Source organism: Alternaria hordeiaustralica, assembly GCF_023758085.1.
Source record: "Alternaria hordeiaustralica strain BMP 2776 chromosome Unknown scaffold_7, whole genome shotgun sequence".
Taxonomy (NCBI): Eukaryota; Fungi; Ascomycota; class Dothideomycetes; order Pleosporales; family Pleosporaceae; genus Alternaria; species Alternaria hordeiaustralica.
This window is the reverse complement of record NW_026056779.1, coordinates 481,557-503,399: the sequence shown is the minus strand read 5'-3', so window position 1 is coordinate 503,399 and position 21,843 is coordinate 481,557. Positions and strand designations below refer to the sequence as shown.

The 21,843-nt window shown below is 54.3% G+C and overlaps 7 protein-coding genes across 7 annotated transcripts; 5 read left to right on the top strand and 2 right to left on the bottom strand.

Annotated features, from left to right (window-relative positions):
• Positions 1-926: 926 nt before the first annotated feature.
• J4E84_004603 (uncharacterized protein) lies at positions 927-1,685 on the top strand (the record flags this gene model as incomplete). The annotated part of the gene is made up of 1 exon (XM_049387206.1): positions 927-1,685. The coding sequence occupies one exon, from the start codon at positions 927-929 to the stop codon at positions 1,683-1,685; it is 759 nt and encodes a 252-aa protein (XP_049244979.1).
• Positions 1,686-2,657: 972 nt separating this feature from the next.
• Positions 2,658-4,409, top strand: J4E84_004602 (uncharacterized protein; the record flags this gene model as incomplete). Its single annotated transcript, XM_049387205.1, has 2 exons — positions 2,658-2,698; positions 2,750-4,409. 2 exons carry the CDS (start codon positions 2,658-2,660, stop codon positions 4,407-4,409), a joined length of 1,701 nt encoding a protein of 566 aa, XP_049244978.1.
• Positions 4,410-4,792: 383 nt separating this feature from the next.
• J4E84_004601 (uncharacterized protein) lies at positions 4,793-6,727 on the bottom strand (the record flags this gene model as incomplete). Its single annotated transcript, XM_049387204.1, has 1 exon — positions 4,793-6,727. The coding sequence occupies one exon, from the start codon at positions 6,725-6,727 to the stop codon at positions 4,793-4,795; it is 1,935 nt and encodes a 644-aa protein (XP_049244977.1).
• A 1,270-nt stretch (positions 6,728-7,997) lies between these two features.
• Positions 7,998-8,489, top strand: J4E84_004600 (uncharacterized protein; the record flags this gene model as incomplete). The annotated part of the gene is made up of 1 exon (XM_049387203.1): positions 7,998-8,489. One exon carries the CDS (start codon positions 7,998-8,000, stop codon positions 8,487-8,489), a length of 492 nt encoding a protein of 163 aa, XP_049244976.1.
• A 2,506-nt stretch (positions 8,490-10,995) lies between these two features.
• On the top strand, positions 10,996-12,148 carry NMT1 (glycylpeptide N-tetradecanoyltransferase; the record flags this gene model as incomplete). Its single annotated transcript, XM_049387202.1, has 3 exons — positions 10,996-11,030; positions 11,079-11,181; positions 11,228-12,148. 3 exons carry the CDS (start codon positions 10,996-10,998, stop codon positions 12,146-12,148), a joined length of 1,059 nt encoding a protein of 352 aa, XP_049244975.1.
• Positions 12,149-15,565: 3,417 nt separating this feature from the next.
• Positions 15,566-19,719, bottom strand: J4E84_004598 (uncharacterized protein; the record flags this gene model as incomplete). Its single annotated transcript, XM_049387201.1, has 3 exons — positions 15,566-18,932; positions 19,146-19,212; positions 19,359-19,719. 3 exons carry the CDS (start codon positions 19,717-19,719, stop codon positions 15,566-15,568), a joined length of 3,795 nt encoding a protein of 1,264 aa, XP_049244974.1.
• A 342-nt stretch (positions 19,720-20,061) lies between these two features.
• On the top strand, positions 20,062-21,796 carry J4E84_004597 (uncharacterized protein; the record flags this gene model as incomplete). The annotated part of the gene is made up of 3 exons (XM_049387200.1): positions 20,062-20,110; positions 20,552-21,601; positions 21,657-21,796. 3 exons carry the CDS (start codon positions 20,062-20,064, stop codon positions 21,794-21,796), a joined length of 1,239 nt encoding a protein of 412 aa, XP_049244973.1.
• Between the last annotated feature and the right edge of the window lie 47 nt (positions 21,797-21,843).

Below are 21,843 nucleotides of genomic sequence, written 5' to 3'. Positions count from 1 at the left end.
GTTAACGATGGCGTCCATGACGATCCGAAAGCATCTACTACGAAATAGGCGATCGGTTGCGGAAAGAAGACTGCTGGATTCCGCGAGCTGGGATCCCCTCGGATGGAAGTGAATGGCCGTCAAGTTGGTGAAGCCTCGCAATGCTCGAACAAGGCCATCGTACAAGCGGGTTGGATACTCGCATTCCACGACATATGTGAATGTGGGTGCTTCGTCCTTGATATCTTTGTCTTGGATGCCAGGTACCCTGGGAAATCGTTTGGGTGGCGGAAACCTGCCGACACGGCTAATAGCAGTGAGGACACTATACTCCGCTGAAGTCAGGAGCTGGATCTGTAGGACTTTGACAGTGCCACGAAAATGAGGCGATTGCGCCAGGTTGACGAGACGGTTGAGAGAGGGTGGTCCAAGAGTAGTCTTTAGCCGGGAGAAAGCGCGTTCTACAAACACAGAATGGGTGAGGAAGCGACATCTCTTGGATGCAAGACGAAGGCTTTTGTGAGACGAGATATTGAGAGTGGCAGCAACGAGCTCGAACAGCTCGACAGGAAGGCGTTCTAGGTGCGAAGTCATGATGGCATGCTGACTGGAAGCTGGGGCTGTGAATCAAGCATGTTGACGGGGACGGGTGAAGGGTGGCACATGCTGTCAGGGCCTAGCCCGGAGCTAAGAGCCCGTGATAGCGTCAACCCCGCGAGTCCAGGAGCAGCGCACGACCTCAACCCAGCGAGCGACGAGAAGCCACGCTCCTTCCGAGTGAACAGCACTGTCGTTCACCTTACCAGCTTCATCTACTTTTTCTTCTTCCATCTCGCTCCCCATCACGGTTGCATCGCCCACGGGTGCCGAACACCGGCCACAACGCAGTGGAGCCCGACAAAGATTTGACACGACCGCACCTGCCGCAAACAGCTCCTACAACCACCATGGACTCGATGCGCAGCCTCAACAAGTCGCTGCCCAAGACAAGAGGGCAGCACGACGTGCACCAGTCCTTCCGCACCGCTGCCCTCAACGTGACGCACCTGTACAAGTCCGCGCTTGCCGACATCGACAGGGCTCGTACCGACGGCTACCAGGAGGCTCTCGATGACCTGCTTACCTTCCTCGACAAGGAGAATATTGGTGTGGGTGACGGCGAGGGCTGGCGAATACGGCAGTGGGCGACGGAACGACTAGACGGGAGCTTGCCCAAGCAGACGAGCAGCGACAGCGACGACGAATACCTCGATAACAACCGCGCCAGAAGCTCATCACCCATCATGGACCGAACCCACGGCATGGACGACTCACGCACACTGGTACCCACGACGGTCACGGAAACACGCTCTGACTCTGCGCCGCCCCTCCAGATGGAAGCTTCTACGACCGAGGCCGACATGTCGCCACTACACCACATCTTCGAGTTCTCCGCCGCACAAGCTCTACCCTCTGATTCACCAAACGAAATCGCCGCCGCCGACATGTCAGCTGCTGCCCGCCGCGCTTTCACTGCTTCTCGCCGCCCTACGAACCGCTCGTCTACCCGAAACCTCCAGCGATCCGCCGCCCAGAACCTCTTCCAACTAGGCAACGGTGCAGGGCAGAAGAGACGACTCATGAACGACTTCTTTAACGTCGATGGCTTCAACGACCGGCGAGACGGCTCATCAGGCGGAGGATCCAAGCGCGGACGCATGTCATAGCACTGCAGCTCCAAGCCTGAGGACCTGTCATCGAACTCCAGGCAATGACACGAACGACCGTTCGACGAATCACGACTACTTGCATCATACCCAGACGGCGCACAGGGCTTGTGGATCATCTTTTCATACACATTGGGGGAGGCTTACTAGACGCATTCTGTGGTGTTATTGATTTCGGAGGCTATGTACCTTTTCGCATTTTCTACGGGGTGGGACCTCATTTGGGGTGGAAGTAGATAGCTTTTTTTTTTGAGGATTTGGTGTTAATACCATCATTACATGCCCTCAACTGTTGTATGCCATATGCAGTGACTCATCTCGTTCGTGAAGATGTTACTCCCAAACGCCGATGCATGCCAAAGTTTGTACTCAAGTCTTTCCGCATATGATACATTTTAAGCTTGTGACCTTCCTGCATCTCCATTTACCCCCTCCCATTATGCGAACCACCGATATAACCCCAGGCCCACCATGACGGCGCTTGTTCCTGTTATTGCCATTCCCCTACTCCGCATTCCGAAGATGCTTTTGCTGGCTCGTATCGCGGCTTCGTTGGCTTTGATCTGTGAATGGCCCGAGACGTACGTGAAGGCGCCGAGGCCCAGAAATGTAGCGCTCCCTAACAACCATGTCAGTACTGAAGTAGATACAGTGTGTTCTAGAGTACAATACCGACTACGCGACATGGAGTGCAATCTTCAAATTCCGCTCTGTCATTCTTCAGAGCCTCTTTGAAGGTCGGAGCGGAAGGAGGTGGCAGTGCCATTATCGCGAAGCTAGACAGACAGCCCAGCGACTAACTCAGATGCAACACGCTGGCTCTATCGTGTAAAGATCTTGCGACCAGAAGTCTGCATGACATGCTAGGCATGCAGGGATCTTTCTAGCTCCGGAAGCTCCCCGCCCAAACTGCCCCACGACGCGGACCTCACGTCTTCCCACGCGCATGGCTCGCAGCTGACATTTCCCACCATGAGCGCAATCGAAGCTCTCTACATCTTTGATGAGCACAAGTAAGACGCGTCTATTCCAGCGATTACGTTATCTCTCTCTAACATCTCTAGCACTCCACTGCTCGAGCACACATACCTCAACCGCCCGCCTCCATCCTCCGTCCTCCTGCCTCTCTATCTCGCGCATCCCGCCCCCCGGCCGCCGCTGATATATCTGCCCAACACCAACCCGCCGACACTGCTATACAGCATAATACAAGACCAGCTTCTGTTCCTGTGCCCGGCATCAGCAGACACCGATCCCCTCGCCGTCCTCACCTTCCTCCACCGCCTGACAGACGTCCTCGAGGACTTCCTGGGGTCACCACTGCTGGCGAGCAAGATCGAGGGAAACTACGATGTTGTCGCGCAGCTACTCAGCGAGATGGTGGATGGCGGAATCATCGCGAACACAGAACCGAACGCGCTGAGAGATGTCGTCGAAGCGCCGAATTTACTCAAGAGTCTACTGGGAGGAGTGGGACTGCCTTCTTCGACACCGAGCTCGCTCGCGCCCTCTGCTACCGGAGCATTTGGTCTAGGCGGTGGAAGAGCAAGCCCACGACTAGGACCATCACCGACCTCAAGTCAGACAGGCTCACCGGTGCCGTGGAGAAGAGCGAACGTCAGGCATACAAGCAACGAGATGTATGTGGATATCGTGGAAACACTGGAGGTCACCTTGTCACCATCTGGTCGCCCTCTAGCCGCTATGGCGAACGGCACCATCGCCTTCACAGCCAAGGTCTCTGGAATACCAGATCTCATACTACATCTGGGATGCGCGGGCGGCATACAGAACGCGGTCTCACTCCCTGTCTTCCATCCCTGTGTCAGACTCAACCAGTGGAAAGCGAGGCCAGGTGAACTTTCCTTCGTACCGCCAGACGGTCGCTTCGTGCTCGCTGGGTACGAAGTGGACCTGCTGGGCTCTGCAGCACTAGATGCATTCTCCACAGAGAAGAACGCAAAGACTGCAAGTCCAAAGCTAAACATACCAGCTACAGTATCCGTCCACCCCTCCCTCGGCCCGACTGGCACAGACTTCGAGGTCAAACTCCAACTCAACCCACGCTTCAGCGGAAACAAACCCTCCCAACCCAGCGCGGCGAAAGCTAGCTTGGGACGCGTATCCTCCTCGACAGGAACCACGTCCGCCCCCGCAATCGAAGAGATGACTATCCACATCCCGCTTCCGGCGTCTGTCAGAAACGTCGCGGATCTACGCGTCGCGCGTGGAACAGGAGATGCTGGCTACGCGCCTGGAGATCGGGCAATAGAATGGCGGATTAGCAGTCGCGAGATAAGCAATCTCATGTCGCAAGACCGTGGAGGAGGGGTCGGTGCTACGGCTACATTGCGTGGGACTGTTATTGGCCAGGATGACCCATCTGCGGAGGATGCCTTGGACGCTGGAGGACCCGTTTCTTTCGCAACATCGACGTACGATTACGACGATGATCAGGGTAAACAGGTGTCTTTACCTGCGGCTTCATCGTCCAGCGTGCCCAAGCCAGATAGCGATGCGAAGATCAAACAGGCAAACAAAGTCCTCATGCCGAGCTGTGCGACCATCAGCTTCTCCGTAAAGGGCTGGCTGCCAAGTGGGATCAAAGTGGAGAGTTTGAATGTAGACCAAAAGAAGAGTAAAGGTTTGGGCAGTGGTGTCACGCCATACAAGGGCGTCAAGTATCTTTGTGTTAGTCGGAAGGGTGTAGAATGTAGATGTTAGAACATACACTCGGCTACGACAATGGAATCAAAGAGACAAACAACTCCTAATGAGACATATTCACGAGTTTGCTGCACGATTATGATCATGTATGAAAGATGTTTGTGTCCATCGATGACATTACCAACTATAACTACCTGACATTCGTTGATGGCGCTGAAAATACACCCAGACGTCCTATAGTCCTATCAATGAATCAAGCTTTCGCTCTATATACCCTTTTTTCCACTGTAGATGCAAAGAGCTACAGAGCAGACAGTACTCTCGCTCGCTTGAACGCATTGGAATGCGCTCGCGTCGTGAAAGTCGTCAAATCATCGGTCATCTTCCACGGTGTACTCCATCCCTCCCTCCCGTACACCGCGTCAAGTCACTAGGCGGACCTAGTGGAGAGTGGTGAACAATGCGTCACCCGGCGCAGGAGTAACTGGCTTGTTACCAGGCGCTGGTGCGACAGGCGGGTTGCGCGGTGCTGACTTGCCACGGTTTCCACCTTTGCTGCCGCTGCGGTCGTTGCTTCCACCACGAGCACTGCCCTCGGGGGAGTTCCAAGTCTTGCGTGGACGACCTCCGATCCGCTTCTCGATCTTCTCTACCTTCTCCTTCAGGAACTGATGCTTGGCCATCAGCTTCTCCAAATCGGCTGCGCCCTTGGCGTTTCCAACCTTCTTCTGGTTGACAAGGTTATGAACCATGCAGTCAAACACTGGGTCGTTCTCCGGGTATGCCAACTGGCAAAGAAGGTCCATGAACTCGAAGGACACGTCCTGGGCACGGATCCTATCGCAGAACTGCTTGGTGAACTGGGCCACGTACGTGTTGTTGAGGCCCAAGACACGGGCAGCGCGGCAGATATGCAAGTTCTTCTTGTCATATACCGTCTCAGTCTGGAGACGGACAGAGTAGACCCTGCTCTGATAGGTCATCTCGTCCATCCACTTCAGATGCGCCGTAGCAGCATCAGCGTCCATCGAATCAGCCGGAAGAACCCAGGAAGTAGCGTCAGGATTCGCGGTAAAGTACTTGTAAGCCTTGCCTGAGCACTGCATCAGGACGTACTTAGGAATACTAGCTAACTTCACCTCTCCAAGCTTGACAATGACTTCGGGACCATTACCGAATACTACGCGCTGCCCGTGTGACATGTGACGGATGTCAGCCGCAGGGTTGAGCTCCGGCATGGTACCGGCCTTGTCACGCGCCTGCCTGGACGAGTGGCCCCAGGGGGTGGTATGTCCATTCAGCTCGGTAGCGGGCGACGACGGAGCTGGAATCTTCGCAGCAGCCGACGCGACTGGCTTCTTCCCGTACTTAGACATATCAATGCCAAAGGTCATGGTCTTGGGCTTCGGGACTGGAGGAACGACCTTCAGTGTCTCCTTCGTCACGAAATTAGGAAACGTGGATGTGACGAGCGATGGACCGCTGGCGTTCTTTGTCGTTCCGGTCTCCTCGGACTGCTTAGTGACGACGGTTGCAGGCTTCTCGTCCTTGGCTTCCTCGGTCACGGGGGCATCAACGATCTCAAAGCTGTCTGAGTCAGAAGCCACGGATGCGGTCTTCTTGGCCTTGGTCTTCGCCTCGGTAACGACATCGGTCCCGTTGGACTTGATGCTCTCCGACACCACGTTCTTGGGCTCATCCTCGGGGGTCACCTCGTCGTTTGTGGGCACCGGGACGAGTGCGGCCGACTCCTGCTCGAGGTTGCTAATGGTTGCAGCCTTCTTTTCGCGCTCGAGGTCACCGATGGCCGAAGCCTTCTCTTCAAGCTCAGCCTTCAGGTACTTGATCTGGTGGTCTTTCTCTTCAGTCTCGCGCAGAAACTCCTGGTTGTGAGCGAGCTGGTCGCTATTCACCTTCTTGAGCTTTTCAATCTCGAGACCCTTCTTTTGGACCTCCGTCTCAAGATCGCTAATGTGTACGTCCTTGTCTTGGACTGCGCCTTCCAGTTCGGCGATACGAAGCGTCTTTGTTTCGACCAGTGCGTCCAACTCTTTGACACGCTCCTCTTTCAGGGCAATGGTGGTCTCGAGTGTGGCGATCTTCGGATCCTGGCTCATGAACTCGGCGATGAAGGTGTTATCATCATCGTCCTCGTCGGCCCAGTTGGTCTTCTTGCCAATGGGGGTCTTTGGGTAGGTACCGTTCGATACGCTGTTGGTCGACTGGCCGTTGGTCATGCCCTTCAGTACGAGACCCTTCTTCTGTTGAGGGTCTGGCTTCGCCTTGGGTGGCGCCTCTGCGATCTTGGGGTTTGGAGACTCGGCGGACTTGATCTTGCTGCCGCCAGCAGCCCAGAAGGAAGGAGCCGTCGCCATCTTGTGCGATCGCTTGACGAACGGGGTAGGAGTTGGGAGTTGGGGCGCGGCTCGTGAGGTGTGGGAGGCGGAGGTGAGGGCGAAGCTCGCTTGATGGACACAGATCGCCTAGGGAAGGCTCAAATTGAGCAAGGTCGACAGAAGATTTTGGCGGTCGTTGCTTCAGAACGCAAGAGTTGGAGCTGCGCAGTTGAGGAGCGAGTGTGGAGAGAGTAAGAAGAAAGGTGAGGGCGGGCGGATTATGTACTGGGGAGGGAGCGGCTAGCAAAATTGAGAGGTGCGTGTGAAGGCAGAAGTGTGCGAGGCGAGTCAAAGCTTTCCGTGGTGTTGGAGGGTCGAGTGAAGACAACCTTGGAAGGAAAGAGCGCCACACGAGGGAAACTTCGACAGAAAGCAGGCGCAGTCGAGCTGTCAAAAGCTGAAATCGGTTTCACCGCACATGCAGACAAGCATTGTACCGCTTCCAAAGCCTTTCACAGTTCCAGGCAAATCATGGTAGCGATGCGTTTACGTGCGCTGATATTTGAGATGACGAACCTCTGATAGGACGAGACCACGGATAGACGAGTTTGCCATGTGCCTATCCGCTCCAAGGAAGTAACCCTCATCCAATCCCAAGATAATCGCCACTGCGAGCCAACATACCACTCATCCCCACCGAGTGAAGGAGTGATAGCATATATACGCCTTCCGGTATGTCCTCAGCCATGATGCCTCAACGACACTGTTTCCCTGTGCACTCCAAGGCAAGAGTTGACGGAAGTCAATCTTCACTCTCCATCTCTTTTCAGGGCGCCTCTATGTTCATTCACACTTCCTTTGTCGTGAAAGCATCTTCCCCCTTCATTCGGCATTGCAGCGCGCTCGCTGGGCGCGGAGGAGAAGCCGGTATCGCCCGGGGCGTGGTTCACTGGAGACGTGTCATCACTGTAACGCGTGCCGGGAAGGTTCCATTGCGAGATGTTGTCAGGGGAATCGAAGTAGTAATCTAAATTCGTCTTCACGGTGTTGTTCGCCCGTTGTAGAAGCTATGAGGCGCGAAGCAATGGGGCGGGAAGACGCGTCGACGCGACAGCCCTGCAATCCCCGCATCCGAAGTCCGAACTCGTCAGCCAATGGGAGCTTAAGGAAGTCTACATACACCTACATCTCTCCTGCATCGATGGCGACTGTTTCTATAAGATTACACCATGTCTCGTCTCGTTTCTCAAGCCTTGCACCGCTGCAACTATCTCCGAGACGATCCTGACGGTCAAACCAGTTCGCCACCATGACAACTCAAGCCCGCAACCTCTTCCACCACCTACCTCCGCCAGCGGAATGCCTCGCGCTCTTCATTGCAACCCTCGAAATCGTCCCTTTCGGAATAATAGGTCTACGAAACCCATCCTTCTTCGCTGATGGCTACGGTTTGCCCATCTCGGCCGAGTCCAACACATCGCCCGCATCCGCAAAACGCTCCAGCAATACCGAAAGCACCTACGACGAGGATCAGAAGACCAAGAAAGCCCTGGTTGCAGCGATAGCAGCGCGCAACGTTCAGAACGGTGTTCTCTTAGCTGTCTTTGGTCTGGTACTGCGAGACAGAAGGAGCTTGGGAGTTGCGGTCATGGCGGGATTGGTCGCAACCGTCGCGGATACGGTTATCGTCAGCGCGTATGGAGCGAAGGATAAGATCGCGGGCCACTACGTTGGCATCTTCAACAGCTTGGCGATTGGGGGAAGTTTGCTATACTGGGGAAGGAACGACCCGCTGTGGTGAAAGTACGGTCGAAGGTGCACAGGGGATGGAAGGAGAGAATCAGGCACGATGACCCGGCGGCATGAAGCGAGGGTGTAGACATGAATCGCGGGGGTTTGCCTAGCGTCCAAGACAAACAGCCGCCATCCAGGCAGCAGACCCTATCCTTATTCCTTCTTCTTTGATTCTTTTCATTCCGTTTCGTACTGACACCCGCTATGGCATGTAAGCACACCATTCTACAACTAAATCCATCGCCCTTCGCAGTATTAGCCGGATATGAGCAACCGGATCCCGCAGCACGCGCTGCAGCAGAAACGACATCTGGAAGAGCGCCGAAGAGTGTTAAGGATCATCCCATTGGAACATTTCCCGCTCCTCTAGTCCTACCCCACGACGAGCTCAACTATGATCCAGATTCTTTACCGCAGAGTACGAAGGACTGGCTGAACGAGGAGTGTAGAAACAAATTATCATTGGCGCCAAGAAGGAATAAGTTGTATGTGGTGCAAGTGCCGGGAATCAGTTTCAAGGCGGACTTTATGAGGCACTGGATAGTACCCACCGGTTACGATGAAGTCAAAAGCGAGGATAAAGTCCGACCATCTCCTCCATCTGCGGATCACTTCGTCGACTATCTCACCGCATTTTATCACGATATGCCTGTTCGCCTCTTCCCCACGCCATTGACCTGGACACCATGGGGCTCCATTACCAAGTCCGCCAAGGGCTGTCGAAGTGCCGCTCTGCCGAAGTACATCGGTCTATCACATGGAGATCGTTGTACCAGAATCCGCGTCCGCCCTGCGCCAGACACTGTTTTCCCTGCTCAACTGAATTTGGACGACATCCTCGACACAGCGATCTCAATTCTGCCTGATGACGCTTATGCGATGGTCGTCTTAGTCGACCACGACATCTACGAGTCTGACGACGACGACTTCTGCTGTGGCAGGGCGTATGGAGGCAGCAGAGTGGCTGTTGTGCAGACTGCGCGATATAACCCAATACTGGATGAACGGAAAGGAGAGGAGATCGACCGAAACCACATGTGGCCGTGGAGTCATTGCAAAACCTTTGTCGATGAACTATGTGCTGTAGAAGATGTAAAGGCAAAATCTGCGACGAAGAAACAGAAAGAACTAAGCAAGAGTGGGGCGATGAAAGCGGCTACCCAAGCCGCGACAACGTATAGGCCTACATCATCGGTGCAAGAAGTACAGGCCCTTTGGTTCTCACGTCTCGCGCGTACAGTGTCACATGAGCTAGGACATTGTTTCGCGCTCGACCATTGTGTATACTATGCATGTAATATGCAGGGTACAGGTAGCATGAAGGAAGATGTAAGACAACCGCCATATCTGTGTCCAGTATGCGAGGCAAAAGTAGCACACGCTATCGCTGGAGAGATGAAGGGTGGTCGCGAAGAGGAGAAGAAAGAATGGATTAAGCAGAGGTGCGAGGCTTTGAGGCACTTCTGCGAGAGGTTGGGAGATAAAGACATGGATAGCTCGATGTGGCAGGGCTTAAACGGGTGGCTGCAAGAAAGGATGGTAGCGTTATAATCCCGATGGCATCCTAATGCGTCTCAACCACCTGTACTCGGTCCCACGGATCTGTACATCTCAGATACCCATGATTATTCACATCACCGATATTCGGAGTTGAGGTCTTGGTCATAGTACGTGTCATTAGATGTCGTAAAGCATCAGCCCACGGAACTGCGACAGTAGGTGGATATCTCTTCTTGCATACTTGGCTTTGGCGCGACGCAGCTATTTTAATGAAATAACCCGTTCGCTGGAGAAAGACAAGATCGTCGTGTGAGTTCCCAAGGACGTGGTTCAGCAAACTCAGATCGACCACCCAAGTTAGAGCCACGGCTTACGGACAATTCGTACTTAAATTTCAACGAGTAATAGTTGCTGAAGGACATCCCGTCTGCATGATGAGACGCGTATTGTGGTTCGGTGATGTGTTTTGACCCGCGCGGGAAGTGTACCCCTCATTGCCCCACCATGTCCCAACACATGCACCTACAGTGAGCAATTTATCCATACATGACCTCAGTCGACAATTTGAGAAGTAAAGTATAAGTATCCGGCTCTAGCCGTGGCCTCAAACTGCGTCCTCAATTGTTCCTCAACTTTTCCCAATCGCACATATCCAGCTTCCACCAACCCAATACAACCCACTTTGGTACGATGCTATCATCGAACCAGCAAAGCGCAGCCTATTCGGCCTCGCTCTTCGCACACCAGAATTGTATCTCGGTCAAGTAACAGGTGCCCAGCATGGCATCATCAGGTACCCATCTCAACCATCAGAAGCAAAGCATGGCGGGTGTTCAAGTCATCAGCGATTCGGATCCCTCCGCTGGGTCTGATCGTTGATGGCTTGTTCTGAGATCATACCGTTCAAACTTGATCTGGATAATTCCAGCGCGAAGGACTATTGCTGCTTCATGATGACCCTTTGCCCACTATGTTGGCGTACTGACTAGCTCAGCTTCTGCACCCAAGTCAAGATGTCGACTGATAAGATCACCTTCTTGACCAACTGGTGCGCTTTGCATCTAGATTGGATGGGGTGTATGCTGACGGTGAACAGGCACGCTACGCCATACCACGCTCCCCTCTACCTTGCTCAGAGCAAGGGATACTTCAAGGATGAAGGCATCAAAGTCGCTCTTCTCGAACCCAATGATCCTAGTGTATGATCAACACTAGCTTTCGCACTTCATCAGCTTACCATCCCAGGATGTCACTGAGATCATCGGATCTGGCAAGGTCGATCTCGGCTTCAAGGCGATGATCCATACGCTGGCCGCCGCCGCTCGTGGCTTTCCGGTCCAGTCAATTGGCTCTCTGCTCAACGAGCCCTTCACTGGTGTCGTGTACCTGACATCGTCTGGCATCACTCCCGACTTCACCACCCTCAAGGGAAAGAAGATCGGCTACGTCGGCGAATTTGGCAAGATCCAGCTCGACGAACTCACTGCGCATTACGGCATGTCGCCTGACGACTACCAGGCCGTCCGTGTCGGCATGAACGTTACCCGCTCCATCATCACGGGCGAAATTGACGCAGGCATCGGCCTCGAAAACGTCCAAATGGTCGAGCTTGAAGAGTGGCTCGTCAGCCAGGACCGCTCGCGTGACGAGGTGAAGATGCTGCGCATCGATGAGCTCGCTCAACTCGGCTGCTGCTGCTTCTGCAGCATCCTGTACATCGGCAACAACGCTTTCATCGAGCAGAACCCCGAGAAAGTCTGCGCTTTCCTTCGCGCATGCAAGCGCGCGACCGACTTCGTCCTCGCATCTCCTGACCAGGCCTGGGAGGAGTTCTGCAACTTCAAGTCGGCCATGAACACGCCTACCAACCGCAAGATCTTCGAGCGTAGCTTTGCGTACTTCAGTCCAGATCTTCAGAACGTACAGCGTGACTGGGAGAAGGTTACCCGCTACGGCAAGAGGCTCGGTGTGTTGGACGACAGCTTCAAGCCCAACTACACCAATGAGTACTTGGCTTGGGGTCTGGAGGAGGAAGCTGATGATCCTACTGGCGATCAGAAGAGGATGGTCGAACTGCAGGAGGGTGTGAAGCAGCATGGAGGATTCAAGCGTCTCGAAACCATGTCTGGCAAGACTGTCGTTGGCGCTGCTGCCCCTGCCGCTTGATTCGGCTCACAGGTACTCAATGCTGGAGACGCACTCATTGTCTCCGTTTGGACTCGATGATGAGCATTACCTAGGTAGGCTTCTGCGTGGATGTCAGTACAATCTTGACATGAACAAATGAAAATGTCACTCGCTCAAAACCGGCCCCATCCCTGATCACATATCGCACTCCATGGTACAAATTGGTGAGTAGTTTGCTTCATGTCCTAAAGCCCGGGCCCGTCATAAGCAGGCATATCAATACGGCGCACTCGTCTTTCGAGAGGATCGACCGCAAATTGAACGGCCGCCCAACATATCGAGGTTTTTACAGTCACGCGATTCAAGCCGCCCGCGTCTGTCACACAATGATTACCACAAAGAGGGAAATAAGTACCGCACCGTGCCTGCAGGTTTCATCTCGCTTCGCCCTTATCGATAAGAGATTGTGTCACAGCAGCTCCCCAGCCAACTTCCAAATCTTCACCGTGCGTCCACAGCTTGTCCAACACCTTGACGTATCTCTGACAGGTTTCGACGCGCAAAACCAGTGATGCGCGATCTGAATAACTAGGCCATCGTATTCCACCCCGCTGCCGGATCATGGAGCTGCTTCTGCTACCAGGCGCATAGGTGCACCTTGTCCCTTGTTGTCACGCGGTCTACTTGGCAGCATGATGGCTAGTCTGGTTTGGTTGGCTGAAGGGCAAGCGTCCTGTGGTCACGAGCTATTGCTTTACGTATGAGCTACCGATGAGGCTTCCTGGTTGAACTTGAGTAAGATGAGGAAGTCAATTGCAAGAGCATTGCTAATCTTGAGATGTGCTATGCTGAAGCACCTCCGTTACTTTTCACGGAATTTTGGGCGGTACCTGGCTTGGATTCCTCATGAACCAATTTTATCAAGATCGAAGACATTGTGTCCACTACCTAAGTATAGCGAACAAAGTAAACACTCTGGACAGAAAGCATATCTACTATACACCTGAATATCGGCATTACCAAGAGGCCTTGACGGCATACAAAAAATACATGTGTCATGCCAAAGCGCAGAACGTCAGCCAAAGAATGTACCACGAGTCGCTCTCTTTCGCATTAGATGCCGCCATGATGCTTTTTCCTTTCATGCTCCCTCATCTTATCACTGCGATGAAAGGGTCGACCTCCTTCGCTCCTCCCGCAGCTAGGTTCGCTGCACCAGAACTCCGGCCTTTGCACCGCATGCAATGTACGATGGTGTCTTCTGAGCTCTGTACGCCGGCCAAAGGTTGACGTACAACCCAGGTATTGGCATCTAATGCTGCCGCGCAAGCGGGTAGTGCCGATGATGGGATCCATTTCGACACCATCCTGAAGGGTGGAGACGGAGTTGAGGTCTGAAACAACTGGTCCAGTGTGGCGAGCGTCAAATGGAATGTTGGAGGCCGCCAACATGCCCTGCGTAGGGACATGAGGCTCCTCTGATATCCGGAACTGGGGTTCCAATGCCGTCGAAAGAGCCTCGTTGGCTTGGCTTCCGATAAAATGTACATTGGTCTCCAGTGGGGGCGCAGGCAGCATTGACGGGTATGTTGCGTGACTGCGTGAGTGTTAGGTCTTGTTCAGTATAAGAAGTGCTGGAGCCCGCTTACTTGAAATCAGCTGAGAACAATCCAATCATGGGCGCTACATCGTGCAAGAAGCAAGTCTGCTCGTGGGCGCCATGGTAGGCAGTGGTGTCTTGATGTAGACCTTCTTCCGACAACAAATTCATGGACGTCTCCATCTGGTGGGTGCCGGAATCATTCGGGTGCATCTCAAGGTAGGCTACCGAAGGATATGGACCGGTTGGGTATGCCCCATCGCACGTCCTACCGGCATATGGACAAGTAAAATATCCTATGGGTTGAGTAAACATAGAGTGCTATACGGCGCCTGCCTTGGAGGAAGTGGAGGAGGGTGAGAAGGGGAAAGAAGTAAAAGAGGAGAGGATAAAAGACCCCGCGCATTGAGTTGGACAGCGGCCTGGCCATCGAAGTTGTTCTAGTGTGTGGGATGACCGCCATGGGTTGGGGGACAGAAACCAGCACGCACAAGACTAAATGAAGAACGTACCAGAAGCGTCGCCCGCAGAACTACGTCCATCTGAGCTGTTTGAATCGCCATCATGGTCGAGGGACGGGTGATTCATGGCGAACAATAGATAATCCTCGCTTTGGGTGGAAAGGGTATATGTTTTTAGCCCAGGATGGCTCGCGTAGTTGACCCGCTGTCAAGTCGATGTAGAGCTGGGTGAAGCATACCAGAAAGACGAGCCTGGCTTGGGATTTATACTGATATCAGACAGTGCCCTCGTCGGAATGCATCGCAGAATCCCGTTACACAGACTGCGGTCGGCACGGCGGCCAGGCATCACGCAGCTACAAGGGCAACCGGATAGCTGCATTCACCACCACGCTCCCGTTTATCAGCTTTCTACCGCATCAGCAACATGGGAGATGAATATACCGGGAAGGTCGAAATGGTCCTGGAGCTCGTGATAGTTAGGTTATTTAGATCGTGGAGAACACACGAGAGGAGCTGTTGCTACAAGCACACAAGCACAACAAAACGCCGCGGCTTCCGTTTCAAGTCGCGATAGTTGCATGCGACGCTTACCTAGATAGGCGCAAATGATGGGGTTAGTGCGCCGCCCGACGAGCCGCCACGATTCAACATCACTCGACGCTACATCATTTGATTTGAAGACTGCAGAAGAACCCTGTAAGCTCCACCACCGTCGCGATCATTTCCTTGGTTGATATTGTGAGACTGACCGCTGACAGGCTTGGCATACTACCTAAGCCACCCATGTCTGCATGATTAGCCGCCATAATCAAACTGACGTATTGATCCTCTTCTAGTATTCACTCACACGCTACTACGGTGGTCGATGTGTTGACAGCTACGCCCTCTGCCAGATTGAGCCACCGTCTAGCGCAAACGTCGGCGCGCTCGGCATCCAGACCCCGATCCATCTTGCTGCAGCAACTTCGGCGGACCCCCTTCGATGTTTGTCTCCACAGCGGCCTGCACCAAGGGCACTCTCATAGTTGGGCTTAGTCCGACCACTCGTTTAGGCTTGCTGGATGCTTCAGCGCGGTTGATCACGTGTGGTGTTGTGCGGGCGGGCTTTTGTTCCTTCCTATCTCTCTCTGACATGTACCACAGCAAAGCAGATAACACTCGTAAATAGTTTACACTCATTATATTATACTACATACACAGTGCTCAGCACTAGACCAAGAGGAAAGAGGACATCGAAAGCCAACCATACCGGCTCCGATCCATGGGAAACCAATCCTCAAACGCCAAAGTATGCAGTTGAACCGTAAGCGGCCGTTGAATCCCGCGCCTTGATAAACACCAGTCAGGCCCGTGTAGGGCCTTGACATGCGACCGTACTCCCATCCTCTGCCATTATTCTTCCATTTTGTCGTTGTCCTTGGCTGCCTCCTTCGCAGGCTCCTTTAAGAACTGCGCGCGGAAATCCGCGTTGCTCTTCGGCTCGCCGTTTGTTGTTGTAGCACCCTTCGGTATAGTCGGGCGGCCCAGACCGGGCTTTCCTCGTCCACGTCCGCCGCGAGCAGCAGTAGGTCGGTTGACACGGTTTGGCTGGATGAAGCTGTTGCTCGCCTTCCACTCTCCCTTCTGCTTGTTAAGGTCCTGGACAGTACCGATGCGCAGTTTCCTTCCCTCGAAGTCTTTGCCCTCAAGCGCGAACTGAGCCTTGCCAGCACCTTCCACGGTTGTGAACTCAATGATCGCACCCCCATGATGGGGTTCGAGCTTAATCCTCTTGAAGCCGTACTGTTCGACAAGCGGTTTGATGCGCACGTCAGGCACAGTGTCAGGCAGGTTGAGGATTGCAATGGATCGGTCCATGAAGGATGCGGGCTTGATAGCGGCTTCAGGAGCAGCGTCGCTCTGTCCAGAAGTACCTTGGCGAGCGGCTGCGTTTTCCGTGTTCTCGAGAGTTGATTGCACCTTTGGCTTCGTGTCAGGACGCTCTTTTGCAATCTCGACATGAATCTTCATGCCCGCAAACTCCTTCTCATGCATTTCTGCCACTGCTGCATCAGCGCTATCCTTGTTATCGTAAACGACATAACAGAAACCGCGGTTGTTGCCAGTCGACCTGATAGTTGGGCAATTGGTCCTCTCAATCTTGCCGAACTTGGAGAAGGCGTCCCTAACTTCTCGTTCTTTGACCTTGAAGTTAAGATGCCAGATGTAGACTTCGCGACCCTCGGAGGTAGCGCCATCGCGTTTCTTTTTGGCGTTTGGGTCGGAGATCTTTGAGATTAGCTTCAACCCTTCAACGTCAGTGTCGTTCAGCTGTGTCGCAGCGACCGCCTGTTCAGCTGAAGCAAACTGAACGTAGCAGAACCGGCGATGCGCATCGTACTTGAGTGAAGGGAAGCGAATGCCGATAATTTCTCCGAATGGACTATAGAGGCTCCGGACCCAGGCTTCGTCGGCATGCGCAGGGTAGTTTGCGACGTATAGTGTCGTGCCTTGGCCTCGCTCGATCGACATGTTGTGACCCTCGAATCCTTTCGCCTCTTTGCTCAGAGCATACTGGGCTTCTTCAGGTGACTCAAACTCAACCACAGCCGTGAGACTATCCTTCTCCTCTTTCAGTACTAGATTGCGGACTGTGCCTGCGTCGGTAAAGAACTGGCGTATTCGAGTCTGTGTAGTGTTGAGTGGTAGCTTCTTCACGATGACTGTAGTGTGCTCGCGATCTCGTTTCGGTCCTGTAGAGCGAGCTTCCGAGGGTGCTTCGCTCGCGACTCTGGCTTGACCGTTGACCCCGTCAAGAGCCTCTGAGATCTCTACATGCTTGCTCTTCTTCAATACTGCGTCCTCGTCACCGTCTTCTCGTTTCCGCTTCGTCGAGCTGTCTCCGACTTGGCTATCTGGCGTGTCCTGTGGCGGAGCTGCAGCGGCCGCAAGTGCTCGCTCTTTCTCCCTTCGGACGGACACGATGCGCTCAGCTCGTCGTCGCTCAATCGTCGCGCTACGTACCTTCAACGCCGATTCGTGCTGCTCGCAATGGCTAATGTACATGTCGATGAGCAGCTCTGGTTGATCAATCGTTTGTAAGCGCTTCATGCCACGTTCCAAAATGGCAGTGGCCTGGGTAGGCGGCAATAACGGTTGACCTGCATTTTGCTTGCCCCTCGTTGCGTGTGGCGCCCACAGGAGCATCTCGAATATGTAGCAGCGATACCAGAAGTCGTAAGAGTCCTCTTGGTACTTGGTGATAGAGTCCTGAATCTGCCGGGCTTGATCGATGTCACCGCGTTGGAGCCAGAACTTAATGTGGGCGCGCTCAAGACGGTACTTCCGGTCCGTCCATTCTCTGCCATGCTTCTTCATGCCGACCTCTCGGACGAACTCCAAAGCCGATCGAATTCCGACCTCGGCAACATCAACATCATCCTCCGTTGCTCTAGGGTCATCGAAAGCCCTTCGCCGAAGATATCCACACCAGGCGAGCTGAACCTTGATGAGTTCATCCAAATCAGTGTGCTCCAGAAGTCCAGACCCAGTGGCTGTGTGCTTGACAAGTTCAAGGTCTTCGAATGGCTTGTTTTCCGCTTCGAGTGTCAATAACCGGTGGGACCAGAGTGACCCGGACCATGGGCAATGGCGTGTCGCGCGCTCGAGAACGTTGAGTAAATCTACCGACCGGTTATCTTGCCAAACGAGAAACTCAACGTGGTCTTCCCATATGGAAGGATCAACGGGAAACCGGAGCGTGGCTCGCTCATAAAGTGCGTTGACGAGATGGAAGCTGTAGACACCCATAGTCCTCTTCTCCCATTTCAAGTAACGTGTCATGGCGGTGTACTCTGCAGCCTGGTCGCCTGCTTGGATAGCCTGCAGGAGTTTGAACTCGTACTCTTCGCGGTTGGCGTATTGCTGCTTGATGTGTGTATTCTTTTGCACCACTTCGTCCATAACCTGCTCGTAGTGGCTTTGATTGTAGCGAGAATTGAAAGAAGAGTATCTGCTAAGGGTGTTCGCCCATGTTGCATGTGGTTGGCCGAGGCGGTCGTTGTAGATGGCGGCTACCCTCTTCGCCTTCTCTTGGCTGAAGCCTCCTCGCTCGAGGTCTTCTTCCAAAACCTGCAGGTAGCGGTCCCAGACGAGATTGCTCTCTTGGAGGTTGTACTTGACTCTCTCAGCACCTTCTTGTAGCGCGTCCAGGAGCAGTTGGGGTTGGAAGAGCTCTCGACCAATAAGCCTCTCCTCTTCAGACCACTCCTCTGGGGGTACTTGCTCCCAAGAGCAGGCGACCAGGTAGCTCACATACTCGCCGTATGCAGCCCAAAGCTTTGCGCTGTAAGGTTCCTCTTGTGTTGCCTGCTTGTGCAGTTCGAGCACACCCATGCGCTGCTCCACATCCTTGGCCAGAGTCTTCTCGTCGTTCAGCCGGTAATGCCACAAGAGCTCGCCAAGCGGGTACTTGTCTGACATGGTTTTGTAGGCATCGCGCAGAGTCTGGACCAATTCGTACGCGTTTGGGTCGTACGCATTTGGGTCGGAGTCGAACGAAGCGAGGTGTTTTTGGAGCCCTTGGTGTAGAATGGTGACGAGCGAAACATGGCTGTAGTAGTCGAATGGGTTTTCCAACAGCGTTTTATCGAGTTGGTTGAGCCAGTCGATGTGCTGTTGGTCGAGAGAGCGAGTGATGAAATTGCGCGGTCGCGGTGAGGCCTCGGACATGATGCTAGCTACGGACTCGCCGGAGAGGTTTTGTCCGAGGTGTTGCAGTCTGGCAAGTGGTCAGTGTTTGGTGGTGGAGTTTGCGCGACAAAACTAGGCTGCCGGAACAGGCTACAGCAACCCGTGATCACGGGCAAGCGCGACACCCGGACGTCACTGCCTGCCCCACAAAACACAAAGCGCGCTACTTGTGGACATGCAGGTGCAGTCGTCGGCTCAGAAGTGGGCGGACGAGAAAAATCAGCAAAGATGAAGAACTTACGTGACAGGCCGTTGGTGGACTACAGAGTTCTGGCGCGCAGCTTGTTGTTGCTGCATGCTGGCAAGGTCTGAAAGTTGTTAGCAGATTCCCTGGGAGCTAGCGACCCATCGTCGTTTGTCGTAGCTCTTTCCTCCCTGCATCTTAGCTGCGGCTCCCTCATATGGGGGCCGTCTACAGCAGTGTGCCTCTACCCCAAAGAAAGCGGGCACGTACCTGCAAGAGTGTCCATGCCCGGTGTGGATGTTTGGCGGTACATGGGGTTCGGGGTCGTCATGCGCGCGTCATGCGGCGATGCTATTTGTTGTGGTGTTCCCATTGCGCTGTGTACTCCTCTTGCGCCGTTCGCGATGTGGGCGTATCCCGGGGACGGCACACGCTGTTGGAGTGTCTGGGGCGGCTGCGGGGAGGACCTGATCTGTTGGCTTAGGCCCGAAGGTGTTCGCGATGGCATCTGGCGTCTTGTGCGCTTGCCCGGGGATCGGAGTAGCGACGGCGACGGGATGGTAGGGGCGGCTTGTGGTGTTGGGGTGCCCGCAGGCGAGTCCGACGGCGATAATAGCGAGTTGATATCCATGGTGTACAGCGTTCACGACCCTATGCTCTCGTTTGGCACGCACTGCGATCCGGCAGCTGTCTTGAATGCTATACGCGCGCCCGGCGTCTGTCGATGCTCTCTCTTCCTATGGTCGCGAGCTGCAGAAACTACTAGGCATCGAGTCCCTCGTAACGAGCGGCATGGGACGACAGCGGGCGTGTGGCGCGAAAAGGACCGTCGGAGGCGCGAGGCGATGGGGATAGCGAGTGTGATGGGAGATGACCTCGTCGGCGTCGTGGGTGAGAAGGCCTACACCCGGTCTAGAAGAAAAGGTGGTTAGGTGCACCAGGCAAGCTTGGGCCTGCGACTAATCGAGTAATGATGGAGCGAGCACGTCGCGACTCGGAGCAGCTGGATGCGGACTCCCGGAGTGAGTTGGCGGCGGTACAGCACGATGTTTGGCGCGTCACGGAATGCGCGTCAGGCAACGGGGTCAAGAGTCTAGAGTCGACGGTGGTCTGGACAGGAGCGGGACGACACGACTCCTGCACATTTCTTCTGCGTTCTGATCGCTCTGGTTCAATGATGATCCCGCTGCCAAGCCAACCCCCTGCAAGCGCCCTGCGCCAGCGCGGAGCCTTTCGCCGTGCCACAGAATTTCCCGCGACACTTCACAGCAGTGGCATCATCAACGCCGCAGCGCCGTGGTGTCGAGCATCGCTATGAGCGCCCGGATACCCTCACGGCGGCTGGGGCAGTCAGGTAAGCTATTACTGGGAACATTGATCCCCTGCACCATTTTCTCCGCACCTATCGGAGCGCTAGTCGTTCTTCCGGGCGGTACAACACCATGACGACTAACATTGAATAGCCCTCGCCGCGCGCCCACACACCCAATGGATACCCTTAACCTCGATCCTTTCAATCTCACAGCGCAATATCTCGTTCGGGCGCAAGAAAGACAACGATGACCTCTTCAATACCGTCTATTCAGGCGCTCATCGCACTGAAGAGTTCAGAGGGGTCAAGAATAACAACGACGACCTCACCAACCCGATCCTCGAAGACTACCTATCGAAGAGGGCAAAACGAACAGGTGCGAAGGGAACAGACGAATCGGCAGCGCCCTCACGCCCCACCCCTCGTGAAGGAGACTTCGCCGTAACCCCAACTTCCCTCTTCCCACCCGAAAGCGACATCCCCGGCTGGCGGCCAGACCTGAGCCCGCAGGAGAAACTCGAACTCAAGGCGAAATACCGCAAGCAGGAGCAACAAGAGACGCTTAAGGAGGACAAGAAGCTCATGGATATGTCACTCGATCCCGACCAGAAAGCCCGCAGGCGTCTCGAGCGCAAACTCGTCATTTCCGGCGTGAAGCGCCACGGCCGCATGACAAAGGCGCAGAAGCTACTCCGTACCGAACGCCAGTCAGTCTACAGGTCACAACTCCTTCCTACGTCTACCAAGAAGCTGCAGAAGGTCGTAAACCAGATCGCCGGAAAGACTGTCTCGGAAGCCCTCGTCCAACTCCGCTTTTCTCCGAAACGTGTGGCCCGCGACGTCATCAAGGGCCTCGAAATCGCGCAGAACGAAGCCATTGCGGCCCGCGGTATGGGTCTCGCTGGCGAAGACGCTGCGGTGTCGCGTTGGAAAAAGCAAAGAGCAGCTACGGATGCGGGGAGACCGAAGGATACTTGGGACTACAAGACGTCGAAAACGAATGGCAGTCTGGAGGCGAAGCCGGTTAAGGTGCCTTTCTTCAAGGACACGACGATCCAGTTGAAGGATGGGAGTAAGAAGGTGGTCCGCGACCCCAGCGAGATCTACATTGACCAGGCGTGGGTGGGACCCGGGCAGAGCTGGAAGACCCCTGAGTTCAGGGCGCGGGGTGCTATCAACATGCTCAAGCACCGGACGACGAGTGAGTTTTTCGCACACTTTAGTTTGGAGAATTGGGCGCTAACATTGCATGACAGGTTTCTCCGTTCTTCTCAAGGAAGAGAAGACGCGCTTGCGCATCTCAGACGAGATTCAGAAGAAGCGCGACAACCGCAAGCTGTGGACCGCACTTCCCGACCGACCCGTCACATCACAACGGCAATATTGCTTGTGGTAAACGATTGTACGAATTCAGTGTATAGCATATATTGCCGGTGGAAGAAA